Source organism: Neophocaena asiaeorientalis, unplaced genomic scaffold (assembly GCF_003031525.2).
Source record: "Neophocaena asiaeorientalis asiaeorientalis breed wild unplaced genomic scaffold, Neophocaena_asiaeorientalis_V1.1 scaffold256, whole genome shotgun sequence".
Taxonomy (NCBI): Eukaryota; Metazoa; Chordata; class Mammalia; order Artiodactyla; family Phocoenidae; genus Neophocaena; species Neophocaena asiaeorientalis.
The window spans coordinates 8,362,976-8,379,597 of NW_020185324.1; the positions used below are offsets into that span (position 1 = coordinate 8,362,976).

The 16,622-nt window shown below is 36.8% G+C and overlaps 1 protein-coding gene across 8 annotated transcripts in view; it reads right to left on the reverse strand.

Annotated features, from left to right (window-relative positions):
• Positions 1 to 16,622, reverse strand: part of PTPRD (protein tyrosine phosphatase receptor type D) — a 1,004,024-nt gene that overhangs the window by 196,443 nt on the left and 790,959 nt on the right. For all 8 annotated transcript variants that reach the window (XM_024734238.1, XM_024734244.1, XM_024734243.1 and 5 more), the window contains 2 exons: positions 5,453 to 5,641; positions 1,683 to 1,793 (listed from right to left, as the gene is read on the reverse strand). In XM_024734238.1, the coding sequence (XP_024590006.1) occupies positions 1,683 to 1,793; positions 5,453 to 5,641 (300 nt within the window). The remainder of the gene's footprint in view (positions 1 to 1,682; positions 1,794 to 5,452; positions 5,642 to 16,622) is intronic.

Consider the following 16,622-nt stretch of genomic DNA (forward strand, 5'->3'; position numbering starts at 1 on the left):
AAGTTCACTGGACCTGAGAGAGTTAAGTGTTACCCGTTACCATGCACCCAGGTTCATTCTCTCCCATCATGCACCACAGTTAGGTATCACCAGCAAGCACCGGAAGCCATGGCCAAGGGCATTCTCTGCTAGAACATACCATTAACCAAAAGAAGACCACAACGCAGCTACATTCATTTCATTTGTATTCTTTGTTATTGGTTTAATTAATAGTTTTGTAAGGTGGGTAAAAAGTAAAAAACACACCAACCTTCTCGCAGCTCTGAGGGATGTAGGGGGTTTGATGCAGAACACAATGAAATGAGGAAAGGAGAAAAACAAGGGAAACACAGAGAGAGTAAAAAGGCCATATCAAGGCTTTCAACTGCTACTTGAACATCTTTATTTGCTCTAGTTAATCCTTCCTATCTCACCTGAAAAAGTTAGCAATACTTCACAGACTAACATGGTATTAGAAACAATAGCTAGCATCATTTTGAAATTTTTCCATTGAAGAAGGTACACATGCCTCATGCAGCAAAGGAGGTCAGCATATTGAGAAAAAGGATCAAGGGGCTTTCAAAGAATTTGGAGAAGAAATGGTTTCTCTTCATATTCTCCCACCCCAGACACTCCAGAGAAAGGAGAGAAAAACATCCCCACGGAAACGAAATGATCTCCAACAAAAATTTCAAAATCAAGCTAGATATTTTCCTAAGGGAACCCATCCTCTTGTAACTTAAAGCCCTCGCTGTCTTTTTTATCTATTCCCACCCCCCACCCACGCCTTTTGTGGTTATGCACAGACATGGAGGGTAAGACTAAGAGCATTTTCACTGGACGATAAAACTACAAGAACTGGCTTTGAGAACTCCAGGGAAGAAGAAATACTTCTTCCTCGTGGAAATGAAAGGCACAACCATTCATAAGCTCAAAATGTAATCATTTCTATTACTTTATAAGAAAATATGGATGTATCCTCATTCATTCTTCTCCCAAGGACAACTGATATCATGTTTTAAAATACAATCACTGTTCACTGTTCTCTTTAATCAAGAGATTAAATTTTCAGAAAGTGAATAATTAAAAAAAAAAACCTGTGTGTGTGTGTGTATATATATACACGCATAGACACATGCACGTGATGTGTTTATAAATAAGTATAAAAAGAAGGAAGACAATCCAGTTGTGCTACATGCATGTAGCACCTTTCTCATTTTTTCTTTTTTTAAAGTTAGCACCTTTCTCCTTACAGCTCTGCAGCAGAGGTCTTAAAGACATAAACACCTTTACGCTTGGCGTTGCACAGAGAACTGATTAGTAGCACACCAAGCAATTATTTCAGAGTTTGATAAGGAAACAGAAGAGTAACAGCAACAGAAAAAAAGAAGGAAAAGAAGAAAACCTCCAACCAATGCAAAGCACAGTTCAATCAATGCACTTAAAATAGAAATCAAGATGTAAAAATGCAAATATACTTACAAACTTCAATCCATAGGATAGATGTTACTCAAAAGTTGTCAATTTTTTCCTTAACCACGTAATTAAAATGTTTCATTTTCTACCCACTAAAATGTTTCAGCTACTGCCACTATTAGCACATCGGCTCACTAAATCCTGACATAGTCACACAGACCCTGTGGGTATCTCAACTCCCCCTGAGCCTGAATGAAGACGCGATACCAGGGTTACGTCATTCCTACCTCTGACATATAAATTGGCAGGGGCAGAATAGCGAGTGCCCGCGCTGTTGGTGGCAACACACTCATATTTTCCTTGGTCAGATTCTTCACTCTGTTCGATCTGAAGGGCTCCTGTATGGATATAAAATATATTGCCAAAGAGATGGTCAGAGAAGGCTTTTTCGGTGCGGCAAGCTAAACCTCTTAACAATATGAAAAGCCCTGCACAGGAAGATCCGCTCAACGTCGATTCAATCTCTTGCTAAGGTGCACAGACAGAAAATGATGCGATGAGAAAAACATATAGAGATTATTTTTTTTTAATTTTTTACATCATCAATGCTAGCATAAAAAAAAACAATATCTCTTTTCCCAAGCAAGTATTCTAGTCATAATTAACACGCTTATTTCCTAGACTAATAAAATGAAGATGGGTGAGACTGCTTCAAGGAAGTATGGCTTTTAAATCAAACAAAAGATTAATTTTTGGTTTTGTTTTGTTTCATTTTGGTAACAAAAGTGGCGCAAAAGAGAGGTACACTCAAAAAAAACCAGGCCGGGTTTTCAAGAAAGTCTTCTGCTGAAGAAAGCCAAAAATACGCAGCAAGCACAAAAAAGGCTGCATGAAGCAAAAAAATTAAAATTAGTTATTATATATCATGAAAATATTACTTAAAGAAACAAAACTCCCTTAAGACATGCAGATTTTTAAGAAAAGAAAGACCAGTTTGCCACGACTTACAATCATTTATTATGTTTGCTGAAAAACAAAGAGTAGTTGAATTAGAAGGTTTTTTTAAAAACTTAAAAAGCATGGCCTATGCCAGCCCGGAGGGCCAACCAACCACTGCTTGAGGACCTCGAGACGGATCCCCTAAGACACCCATCAAAATCCACCAGTGGGATTAGCAGTGTGGTGTCACAAAACCCCAAGAAAAATACAAAACAAGAATTATAAAAGAAATGCACACTGAGTCAAAGTCTAAAAAACCAGCAATCCACATACCACCAAGAATACTCAGCACCTTTTGTCTCCAGAGCCTGAAGGACAGAAGATCGAAAAATCCAGAAGCGAGTAATCCAAGAAAAAAAGAAGTGGGGGGGAAAAAGCATTGCTGTCAGGTTGTAGGCGAGTGTGATCAGGTGGAAAGGGGAGTCATTCTTTGACTTTTAGGACAGTAAGAGAAAAAAGAATCGAAGAACAAAAGCAAAAACCTTTTGAAAGATAAAGACAAAAAGCAGGTGTTCCAGGCTGTCTTCTGCATGTCTGCCACTGTTCTCCAGACCATCTTGACTTTGGTCCAGAACAAGAACAGCTAAGGAAGAAAAAAAATGATTTTTTTTTTTCTCCAGTTGGACAAAAAAAAAAAAAAGAAAAAGAAGAAAAAAAAAAAAAGGAAAAAAAGGAAAAAGGAAGAAGAAGAAAAGGAAAAAAAGAGGGACAGATGGTACGCTGTGACTGGTCTGTGGTCTAAAGACCTGGATATGCTTTCTTTGAAGCATATCACAACTTAAAGAATCATTTTCATAAAGAAAGAAATGAACAAAACAAAGAGAAAAAGAAAAAAAGAAAAGAAAAATTCACAAGATGAGAGTCACCAATCATAACCAAACAGTACAAAGGAAAAATATAACATTGATGGACATTATTGTAATGATTTTGAAAACAGGACAAATATGAGAGTGATGAAAGGACAGAAAGAATGAGTAAGATCATTCTGTGAACGTTAGTTCAGCACTCTTACCTCTTATTGGTGTACCACCTGGGTGGATAATATGAATGCAAATAAGATTAGAAAGAAGAAGCATTAGTACGAGAAGAAGGAGGCTAGGGCTGGGGAGAAGAATTAAATTAGATTTACAGAATTAAATAAGGTCTTAAAAGAAACTTGAATTACTATACTGGTAAAACAGGAATATATTAGATAGTATTATTAGATCATAAAAGCAAGTTGCATTATACCACAGAGGGCAAAGACCACAATAGGCAGCATTGCCTTTCTCAGAGAAGCAACTGAGTTCTTAGGTCTGGGGTCATATAGGGTTAGAATTATATCTTATAAGCCTCATAGTCTTATAAAAAAAAAAAAGAACTAAACAATATTTTTAAAGACATAGTTGAGGAAAATACTGGCTAATCTATTTAAGTATATATATAGATATGCATATATATATACTGTTATAGGAAATCCTAAAGAATAACTAGAAACAAACACTGTTCACTGGATATATCTTATGCTACTTACTATGCTACATTTGTGTGATATAACTTGTGTTCTATTTTATTTCTACACAGTGTTCTTACGATAACAGTTCCGTGGATGTGTGTGTGTGTGCGCCACTAAGGAAATCTGGTGCCTACACTGACAGTTAGTAAAATGCATGCCATGCATTTTATTAATAATAATAATAATAATAATCTGAATATGGAAATTAGTGGGGGGTGAAGTGCGCTTCAGAACTAAGCACTTACCAATAGATTCTGGAGATTTAAATACGGAGAGAAGAAAGACAGCATAAAAATATTATTATATTCCTCATAATTTGGTACAAATTTTTCAGAGTTAAAGCTTTATATACTAAATCATCTATGTTACATGTGAATAATTAATTCTTTATTTACAATAACAGAATGCTAATCTACACAATTCTGCTGACAACAAGCAAAAGAGGCAGTTAACAAGACGCTTTAACATCACAGGACAGGTCAAAAGCTGAGAATTCTGGGAAGACAGGCAGTTAAACAACTTAGAATTCTGTATCAATATTACTACCAATGCCAAAGTAAACAGCTTACTAGTACACATCCCTGTGAAATTACCTCGGGACAGGCTCTAAAACTTAACAAATTTAGAATTATCTCTACTTTTAATCTAAAGAGAGCAAAGGAATAAACTTGGGATGGGGATGGAAGAGGGAGAAAGGGCAATGGGCAGCCAGAAAGAGAGAGGGGGGAGAGGGATGGGGTAGGGGGGAAGGAGGAAGAGAGAGAGAGAGAGAGAGAGAGAGAGCGGCAGAAGCTGGAGTCTACACCAAAAGCAGACTTCTGTAGATCCAGTCACTGGAGGGTTCAAAAATCTTTGATGAGGACGCACACTACTGTGGCTAATGTGTAGAAAATACTCACTCATAATAATATTATAATAATATTAATAAAAATCCCCTCCTTTCATTGGTACTTTGTGAAGGACTTTATAAAAAAAATACATCTGGTTACTCATGAGATAACACTTCTGTGTTTTATGTATTAGTGAAAAGAAAGTAGATGTGCCCGAACTTACTAAACTTTGGTAGTTTGATGAGTTCAAATGCAGAAAAGAGAGAGAAAACACACTTTAATAAAACTGAATCATTTTAGCATTGAATATGAACATTTTTGGGTTTTAATGGATATAACCATTGGAACTCCTTGCAAGTTCTGAATGAAGTCCAATGTTGAAATAAATTTGTTTCAAAAGAAAACAGAGAAATAAGAAAGAAAGAGGAGAAAATGGATTCATCAAATACTGCGGAAGAGCAGTAAATTAAAAAATTATCAAAAATGCAGTCACAGCACTGAGCAATGTGGATTAAACAGAAGCTGCAAAACACAGAGGAGAAGAAAGACAGACTCTGAAACGGGCTATGACATCACAAACGTGGACAACACATTAAATAACAGAGAAAGAGAAGAGGGAGAAAAATCAATACCTAAAAGTTAAAAATAAATAAAATAAAAATAAAGAGAGAGAAAACTAAAAAGAAAAATTAAAATTCTCTAGGAGCTTGTGGAAACAGTAACAAGACCCTACCTGATCGTAACTGCTTAATACGGCCATTGTTGTTGCTTGTGTCGACAGGTAAGAAATCTTTGAACCAAGTGATTTCTGGATCCGGATTCCCACTGGCTGCACAAAGCATGGTGGCAGTGCGTGTACGCTCAACCACCTTCAACTGTGGGCCCATGTCAATGGTAGGGAAGCCCCTGGGAATTTGATCCTCTGCAAGACAAAAGGTGATACAAACATGTTATCAAGTCAGATACCCAAGATTCAAGAGATATTGACCATTAACCTCTCCCATTAACCTATCATTTCTTGAGAAGTTAACACAAACTAGGTAGCATTGCACTGTTACATTAAGGAACGTTGTTCCTGGCCAGAAGAGTGCACAGTCTAAGAGGCCAACAGCCTAACAAAGAGCTCAGACATGTGTGATAAAAACCACGACCAAGGAATGGATCAAGTTCTCTGGGCGCAGAGAAGGAGAAGTCACTCTACAGTATGTGTCTGATGAGGTCAGTGAGCACCAAGAGGAAGCTGTGAAATGAGCCTTTAGGAACAAGTTGAGTTGGCCAGAAAGAAAGGAACGTCAGAAGTACAGGTACTGAGAAGAAAACGTTTCCTTGAGGGAAAACCACTGACCCAAAAGAGCTAGCTTTACGAGGACATGGTGAACAAGCAGGTTAGCTGGACCAAGCTATCTGTATTTGAATCTGTTATGTTTTTCTTTTAACTTTTAGGTAAAACTCTGTATATTTTTTCACCCAAGCACAGGTTCAACCTGAATGAATTCCTTTGTAGAGAGTTTCAATTAGGCAGAAAAGTACCTGAAAGTCTCCCTTACAAAAGAAGAAAAGAACAAAAGCAACTCAAAAATGCAACACAGAAGCATACATACATTCCTTAGGGTAAGAGAATACTTTCTTCCATTCCAAAGGCCTACACCATTTTCAGTCATTAAAAAGTTGAAACTCCTAAATTTTGAATCTTCAACTCATCCAAAGTTCATTTCTCACTATCCCACATCAAAATTGCCCCAGATCTTAGATCTTGAGAAATTAAAGTCCTCCTAAGTCCCTCAAGCATGACTACGTTGATACCCTGCATGGCCAGCTCTTCCAGTTAGCATTAGAAAGGTATATTATTCTATTCAAGGATTGAAGGAATTTTAGTTATATGGGTGAGAATTATCTAAATTAGAACTTGGGTGTTTGTTTGAAGACTATTATGAAACATTTTGACGTCCAGTTGGGCCTGGTGTTAATGTAATCAACATTCCAACATTCCCTCATGACCTCTGACGAATTGTCATCAGCCACCAATTCCAAAATGACTCTAAAGCAGAACCAGTGAGCAAAACAGAAACCAGCAGGTGTGGTACCTGGCTTCTACTTGGATGTCTCCCACAATTTCTGGTATGATTCTCTGAGTCTTGCTAAAGATGCACAATTTCAAGGGAAAAGGTCACATTTTGATGACTCCACTGCATTGTTGACCAAATCTATGTGTTCTCCACTCTCTCTATACTTACAGGGTAAACTCAAATCTCCTAAATCTGGCTAGCGTAGTCTTTTAAAATCAGGACCCATTTTTCTCAGCCTCTCATGGATGACCTCCCTCATAGGAAACATGTCTTCTGCCCACAATGAAATTCTCACCATTCCCCAGACAAATCATATCCGACGAGTACACTGTCTGTGTCTCTAGAAAGCCACACAACCAAAATCACCTTCTTTATAAAACTTTTCAAAACTCTCTCCAACAGACTTCATCTTCTCCTCCTCATATCAACTGCAGTAGTAAGTACCTAAATCCACTGTCTTGTATTTTTTAATTCTCATCAGTTTATCCTTCTGTAATACAAATTTCTCCATGCCTCGCTTGCATCCAAATCCCCTGCCATCAAGTTAGTCTGGGCTGACAGATTTTGAGAGAACTCCAGTGATTTCTAAGCCTAAATATGAATATATCACAGTGATTAAAAAGTTTCCTACTACACAAAGTATAAAACTACTCACGGTAGAGAGTTCATCAAAGGAATAGTTCAGAACTAGAGAGAGAGATTTGGAATGTGAATAGTAAAAGAATGTCAAAATACTACCAAAGATTAAAGCTCCCAAGAAAGGGAAGATATCCTGAACATTAAATCCAGGCTTCTGTAAGAGAAAATCAAGGCGCTAATAGGGAAAAGTAGACTCTGGTTCTCCCAAGGGAGATTTATGAAAAGTCCAAAAGAAGTTGCTGGAGCAGTTGGGTTTGCCACATGGATTCACCAGAGGATATTTTCCTGTCCCACCAGCTAATTACGGCCAGAGACTAAAAAGATAGTTAACTTCGATGAGCTACATTTTACTTAAGTTGAAAGATGTGGCTCTTTTGAGGAAGCAGTAGTAATACTTTCCATTTATTTGAATGCTTACAGGCTGCCAGCCAAGCCTAGGTCTACGGTGGACAAGTGTCAGAAACAGTGGTTAAGAATGGAATTTCAAGATGATTTTTCAAGGCTCCAAGGGAAGGTTAAAAATTACAAGTCAGATAAAGAGCATTTTGCAAATTGGGCTATGCTAATTTTAATACTCTATTCCACTTGAATTTCATCAGACTTTTTTTTTTAAATGGCTTTAAAGCTTTAGTCAATGTGTTTACATCTAAAGCTTAGTTTTAATGTTATTTGGGCAAATAAAAAAATAAAGCAAAAAGCTCAATAGCCATTGTACCACACACATTATATTATTAAATATCTCACTCACCAGCTATTGACCCAGAATGCTTCAAAGAATAAAAATAATTTATCTCAAGTGCCCCAAAATCAACTGCACTGCCTTAGACACCTAGAAACCAGTTTTTAAAAAAGCTCTTATATTTTGTTGTTGTTAATTTCCATATTGAAAGCAATTAACTTCAGTTAATAAAAAAATCACCTTGGGATTCCTGAGCTGTTTCTGTCTTTCCCAGGACATTGAGTCACTCCTGTGGCATCTAACTACTAGTTACATCCACATGCATAAACACTGCTCTACTAGTCATTACTTTTCTTCTACAAGTTCATCTCTCTGAAGAACCATGCCAATATTCTATACCTATCAGTGGCAAATGTCAAAGACTTGAGATTGTTGAGCCACTTACTAAATGCTCTTACCAAAGAAATTTAGAATTAATAACCATTTATAAGAAATGAAGACCTCACCTTGGGGAGAGCTGACAAAATTGACTTGTGCCCTATGGAAAGCAGTCTAATACATTTGCATGACCTTTCTTTTCCTTCTTAGCTCATAAAGAACACTCCAGAGCCCCATTTCCATATACACAAGTGTACAACAAAGATAATCTTTCTCGCATACTAATCAGACAAAGGATGTAAAGAGAGCTCCTTTCTTATTTTTAATAAGGGTAATTAAATTCTATCCATCCCCCCCTTTGCACAGAAACTCTTTTAATGCACTTTCTTCATTAAATTTTCATGAGAAACATCACAATGTAACAGATTCAAATAGCCAGTGCTGTTACACATTGACAGTTGCGGCTTGTTTCCAATTTGACTGTCAGGTATTTGGCAATAAAATTCAGTATTCAACATAAAATGAACTGTAGAAATAATGAAATTTCTAATTGGTATGCTTATCTCAGCGGGCGTAGTTTAGAAGACATTAATTGCTTTTTTTTCACCTCTACATTTATTGGTGATTTATATAAAACTGCCTTGGCCATTTGATAACATCAATTTTGACAGCTCATCAAATGTACAGTACCAGGAACTTGAGGAAAAAAAAAAAAAATCAATACCCTTTATATGTTAACCACACAAACTTTTACAGGAAAATACAGAAGCAAAAATTAACAAATTGTCTTAATGTTAGTAGCTTTAAACTTTTTACACAACTGAAAAGAAAAGCATTTTGTCCTATTCTTTAATGTGTTCATTAAGCTTTAAAATGCCTTACTTATTACTGTTCCATATTAATATTCAATCAAGCAGGATTAGCTACTAATTCATCAACAATTTAAGTCAGACTTGACCTTCACAAAGCCATTTGGTCCGTCATTTTGAGAGGCCATTAAAGGGCAGATTACTACACACTTGTGCGTAGTGAATCGTAGAAGTCATACATATTTTGTTTGGAATGGCAGCTATAATAAGACCTGGAAATATAGCACATTCCTTGAACCTGTTTGGGGTCTTAATAAAACATGCTGATATGAAACTTTCAGTTCCATTAAGGAAAGAGAATAATGAACCTCAGCATTTTTCAAAGTCAACTTCCCATTGCTGTAAAACTTTTGTTAATAACCCCTAACCTCTCCAGGACTTAAAGGAATGTATAGGGAATATAGCCCGACTTTGTTTTGTAGGGAGTTACGCTTTAGATATCTGTGAATGATAAAGTAATAGCTTTTGCATAATTTGCTCAAACTACTTTCATTGTTCAACCATAAACAATTTTAGTGATGCTTTACTTTTGCTCCAATTCCACAAAACTCAACCTCTCTCATTTGATAGCAAACACAAAACTAAATTGCCTACTAAGTCCACAGCCTCCTTCCAAGGTGGCCCTAAGCAGTTCCTCTTGCCTAATCTTGCTAGGATTCAGTGAGTTCAATCAGACAGGTGCTTTGACTCTAGTCCCAAAAGATTTAAAGAAGTTTTCAATAAAGGACCATTTGTCATGATGCCACATTTCCAATTTTTTAGATTTATAGCAAATATGTTTATGAAGAAACATCACGTCAATTATATCAACAGTATGCTCTTCCAAAAGAATTATTAAAAGACGTGAATCTGGAGAAAGAGGTAAGCTTTTTAAAATTTTTTTTCTCCTTGGAGAACTCATCCCTCTGAACCACCTTCCTGAGGACCAAACAGTTCGTAGTGGCTCCTCTTTAAAAGCTTTCAAAGCTCACAGAGGGCAGGGCTATATGTTACTTCCTTTTTAACCATTACCGTATTCAATAAACACTTGCAATTAGACATATTTAGGAAATTTGGGCAACCATTTCCGCATTTATTCATGTGACATCTCTGAATTCCTACTGGGCTTATTTAATGGCATCTTTTAAAACTTAATTTAATTCTATTCTATTCTATCCTATCCTATTCATATTTTTGGCTGTATTGCATGGTCTGTAGGATCTTACTTCCCTGACCAGGGATCGAACCTGTGCCCCCTGCAGTGGAAGCCCGGATTCCCAACCACAGGACCACGAGGGAAGTGAAGTCCTAACGGCATCTTTTTAAACAGTTAATCATTCTTTAATTGTCCTGCGGCTATAGATTGGGTCTCCCCAATTTAAATATAAGTCTAAGAGGCAAAACTATCTTTTATAGTGTCTTAAGTAGTATTAAACTTATAAATTCACAAAAATACTTGTTAATGATGGCTTTCTTCATTTTTATAGTCACAGGTTTTATTTAATTAGCAAACGACTTTCATCATTTGGGAAGTGCAATTTATGCTTGGCTCTTTCTTTAACTGAGTGCAGTTGCTACACTAGAAACACACAACTCAGTTCCTGCTTTCTTAATTTTACAGGAAGCCTTCCCTCATATACTGGTTGTAAGTTCCTACAAGTCAAAATGGCAACCACATAACAAAACCTTAAGTGTGAACACAATGAAACTTAAAAGAACACAATGGAATATGCACCTCTACTCTGCTATCCTATCTTTAGAATAATGGGATTGTTGATGTTCAAACTAATGATAACATCTAAGTGAATCACTCACTTGCATGTTGAGTCAACATTCTGGGTCTTCTTTCTGCCAGGAGCAAAGATTTCTGCCAGGAGCAGAAATTTCTCAGTGGCTGCATATCTTGAAGCTTTAGGCATTCATGATGTAATCTTACAGAAGCACAACTAACGTTTTTTTTTTTCATTTTTGAAGGATGAAAGAATTGCATAAGGGAAGTTTTTCTTAACATAAGTCAAATATTAGATGGATAGTATGAAGAATATTTTCTTAAATAAAGTAGTATACCCCTTAAAATATGTTGAAAGGCATGCTTACCTGTTAGAGATACAATACTACCTAAGACAGTAAAAGTCCTCTTGAAAAATGTAAATATATTGGTCTTAAGATGGTCAATAAGAAAGTATCTTCATATTTATGAAAGTTGCATTACAATAAAAGAAAAAGACCTTTTAAACTACTAGTTTAAACAAATCTACTGGGGGACTTCCTGGTGGCGAAGTGGTTAAGAATCCGCCTGCCAATGCAGGGGACACGGGTTGGATCCTCGGTCGGGGAGGATCCCACATGCCGCAGAGCAACTAAGGCCGTGTGCCACAAGTACTGAGCCTGCACTCTAGAGCCCGCAAGCCACAACTACTGAAGCCCGCGTGCCCTAGAGCCCGTGCACAGCAACGAAGAGTAGCCCCGCTCTCCGCAACTAGAGAAAGCCCACGTACAGCAATAAAGACCCAACGCAGCCAAAAATTAAAAAAAAAAAAAAAAAAAAATCTGGAAAGGGGGAGAGGGGGGGCAGGGGGGGGGGGGGACGGGAGGGAGGTCCAAGAGGGAGGGGATATGGGTATACATGTGGCTGATTTGCTTCGCTGTACAGCAGAAGCTAACACGACATTGTAAAGCAATTATACTCCAAAAAAAAAATCTACTGGACTGTTAATAGATGGACTGTCAATAGATCATCACTCATTCTACAGATATTTACTGAAAACCTTCTTTGTGCCAAGACTGGGCCAGGCCCTGGGTATGAAGTAATCTAGAGAATCTCTATATTGCTGTGATTTAATTGTATCTGTAGGATAATTAGATTCTTTGGGAGTAAAAATAGTACCCAGCCCATAGATGGAGGATTGAATGGGATAATGCATTAAATGTGCCTGGTGCAGCCTGGCACTAGTGCCTGGCATCTAGTAAAATATTAGCATATATGTACTTACTCTATCCCAAGCTCCCACAAAAGATTTAAATAGAACAGAGGCAAGTGACTCTAAGGCTTGATATAACAAGAGCTGCAGCAATAAACTGTAAATGGGAGAAATATTCTACGGGAATCATAAAGAAACAGGGATTATATAGAAATGCAAGTGAATTTAGAGGGTAGTATATGTGCCAAGTAACCTCTTAAAAGCTAGTAAAAGCCCTCATTTCTCACTCTGAACAAGATTTTAGGCTTTTGATTAATCAACAACACAAACAGCACAAATAAAACAGAGCATATTGTCATCCAATTTGTTCCCCAAAACAAAAAATAACGCTAAATATCTGGGACAGCAAAGCTTTGTTGTGAATGACTGAAAACACTGAAACCATTTGAGACTTATTAGGGTCGCTTGAGGTAGGCACGGGTGGTATAATAATTACCATTTTCTGTAGACACAAAGACTCAGCAAAATTGTTACTTGGTCTCAGTCATACATACAGCAGAAAATTCTTTTAAATCTTTTAACTCTAGATTTGGTGTATTTTTACTTCAACATGTTCCCTCTATGCCAATTGCTGTTCTTTGAATAAATATTCATCATGAACACTGACAGAACTCTTAATCGGAGTCAACTCATAATGGAAGACACAACAAAAATTATTCTAAATACTTGGTCATCTTTTATTTTTTAAGCAGAAAGGACTAAAGTTTCATGGGATGTAATAATAATTTTAAAACTTTTACATAACAAAAAGATTCATCCTTTAATATGTATCAACTGACTTCTCATTTTTTTGCACAGTTTCCAGGTAGGACAGAATTCTGCCATGTATGTTAGCCAATAAAATGTGGATGAGAAATGGAATTATGAAAAGGATGATAAATATCAAATAATTTCCCTAAGGAGCTCAAGTTCAGCCTGTGCCTATGTCTTTAACCCTTCTGTAATTTCTAATTCATTATCTAGGAAGGGCTATAAGTGGCAGGACTTCTGCTTTGAGCAGACACCCAAAGACAGTACACAGACCTGAGAAGCAGACAGAAGTAGATTCAGCATATCAGCCCTATAACCTGACACCGCACAGGGGTCTCCTCTGTAATACGGGACCAATAATGACTACCCCAAATGGCTTTGTCTGGGAAAGGAGACAGATCCGTGTCTCAGAGGCTGGAAGGCTAAGGGGTTAGTAGTTGGAGTATTTGCTACTTTGTTGAACAGCAAATGAGTTTTCAAGTCATTATCTTTCAGAATAAACCACGCTATCAGGCTACAAACAAGAACCGTTTCTTTCCAGAATACAATCCCTGAAGAGGGGAAAAAAAACATTTATTATTCTTTTCTTAAAGAACACAGTGTAAATAAAGCTTTTATTTTCACCATTCCATATGGCAGCAGGGTATAATTTGTACTGTTTTGACATCATGACCGTATTATTCAAAATCAATCTTCCTGCAGGTGAATTGAATAAGGGGCTGAAAACAGAAAAGTAAAAGGGAAAGAAAGAAAAGTCAAATCAACATTTTCTAGCAAAGTTAGGTTCCTGGGCCATTATCAAAATGATATGCATATGAATGAAACTGAAAAAATATATATAAAGTGGTTTCTATTTCTAAGTCAGAGGCTATTCTAAGTCAAAAAGAAAACGCCGAAAGCAGGAGGAAACCGCCAGTTAATAAATGATATTCCAGATGAAATGATAAATATAAGGTCTGGTCCCCCAAAATAATTACGAACAAGATGCGAAGAATTTTTAGTCCAAGATCCTCTTTGCAAGTTATTATGTACAGATGGGTATGCTTGTCTTAATATGGCCATAAGTCAATCAGAGAAGCTTTTATTTCAGACTGGATTAAGGTATCTCTTAAGGGCAGTTACTGGGTATAAGGGTCTCCGAAGATTTCTCATAAAATTATGCCATACAAGAATAGGAAATTAGACATTGATAAGCTGATAGGAGTCTCATTAGCAGCTACTAAATATTCAGCATACTAACCAGCAACCCACAGAGTATTCCAGAGCAAAAGCTCCATTTTCTGAAATAGTCTTCACATATGGAGGAGGTTGTAAGGCATTCTTGGCACAGAGTAAAGCAAATTTATTTAGAAGCCATGTATGCAATTATCCTATAAATCGCAAAGTAATGTGTACTGTCTGTGTAGCAGAACACAAACTCATTGAGATTAAATTATCATTAGTATGAATGTGGTAGCTGCCATTTCACATGGCATTATGTTAACCCCCATTGTTGTTAGCGTTTGGCCTTAGCAAATGATCATACTCTTTGTGATCTAAAATTCATTGAGGGGTGGGGGAGGGGATGAGGTCTATTAATACTTGGATATCTAAGTACATATTTAGAAATCAGGGTTATGCATTTATCCTTGGGAATAAATAACTCACTAAAAATCCAATAACATCCATTTTCACAAAGCTCACTGCTTTCTATTAATTTATTTTTACTAACAAGCTGGTGTCATGATACTTATCCCATACATTGTCCAAATTTTTCCCTATTTTGTATATTAACCACTTTACATAAATTACTATTTAAATCATACCACGAAGTTTTTTAAGAAAAAAAAAAGGAAAAACGCATAATAGAGCTAAGGTTCAAGAATTTAATTACCGTTCTTCTTTGTTTGTTTGTTTTTAGAAAGGGACAAAGAATAGTAAACATGGAAAGAGAACTGGATTTGGCTCCTGCCTCCATTATTTGCTGGCTTTGTAACAGGAATTCTAGTGAGCTCAAAACAAATAAAGCCAAGGAAAACATTCATCCTGGCTGCCTCCCTGTATCGTGGTGAATGTAAATAAAAATAAATAAAATGTTTATGTGATCAAATTTTTCATCAATAAGAAAACTAGAATGAGCCATGTGGTTTTGGACTGGACTTGGAGGCACTGGTATGAGCTCATGGTTTTAAAAATATACATATTGATATAGAAATCAATGTAATTGTAAATGAGTGTGCATATACACACATACATACACTCCTTATATAAGCTTACTTAAACACATCTTCCCTAGCTGTGTGACTCGAGAGAAGCTAGGAGCAGCCATACCCAATAGAAATGGCCATACCTAGTATCTAGGTCTTGGTTTCTAAATATGACTCTCTAGTGAGAAGAAACAGAGCTCCTTGGAGAAACGACTAATTCTACCCAGCACTGGGACAAAGAAAGTACAAGATGTACCTGGAATATGTGTAGTACATGGAAGTACTCAAAGAATGACAGGGGCATGTTCAAAGGTCAAAGGAGCTTGAAGGGGTTCTCATTAGCCAAATGTGGGACCATCTGAATAATAACAACAAAAAATAATGAAGAAAACACAATATCACCACATTATAAAACATTAAATAAGATAAAAAGACATGAGTCTATACTGCTATAAAAGAATAAATTGAAAAGTTTCAGCAAGAATGGTGTATTGGCATAGTCTCTAAGTAACTCCTGCCACGAATTGATTAAATATAAAGGAAAAGAATAACTCTATGACAGAGAAGCCCCACAGAAACAGCCTTGATCAAGATACCAACATTAACAATATCAATGATGGGATAAATCAAACTCGTGCTGAAAATAACATAGCATCACTTCTATGATATTTGCTATAGACTAAATGTCTGTACTCCTCCAAAATCCGTTATGTTTAATCCTAGCACCCAATGTGATGGTATTTAGAGGTGGGGCCTTTGGGATGTGATTAGGTCATAAATCTGGACAGGGAGAGATGGGGGTCAGGGGCGGGAGGGAGGTCCAAGAGGGAGGGGATATGGGTATACATGTGGCTGATTTGCTTCGCTGTACAGCAGAAGCTAACACGACATTGTAAAGCAATTATACTCCAAAAAAAAAATCTACTGGACTGTTAATAGATGGACTGTCAATAGATCATCACTCATTCTACAGATATTTACTGAAAACCTTCTTTGTGCCAAGACTGGGCCAGGCCCTGGGTATGAAGTAATCTAGAGAATCTCTATATTGCTGTGATTTAATTGTATCTGTAGGATAATTAGATTCTTTGGGAGTAAAAATAGTACCCAGCCCATAGATGGAGGATTGAATGGGATAATGCATTAAATGTGCCTGGTGCAGCCTGGCACTAGTGCCTGGCATCTAGTAAAATATTAGCATATATGTACTTACTCTATCCCAAGCTCCCACAAAAGATTTAAATAGAACAGAGGCAAGTGACTCTAAGGCTTGATATAACAAGAGCTGCAGCAATAAACTGTAAATGGGAGAAATATTCTACGGGAATCATAAAGAAACAGGGATTATATAGAAATGCAAGTGAATTTAGAGGGTA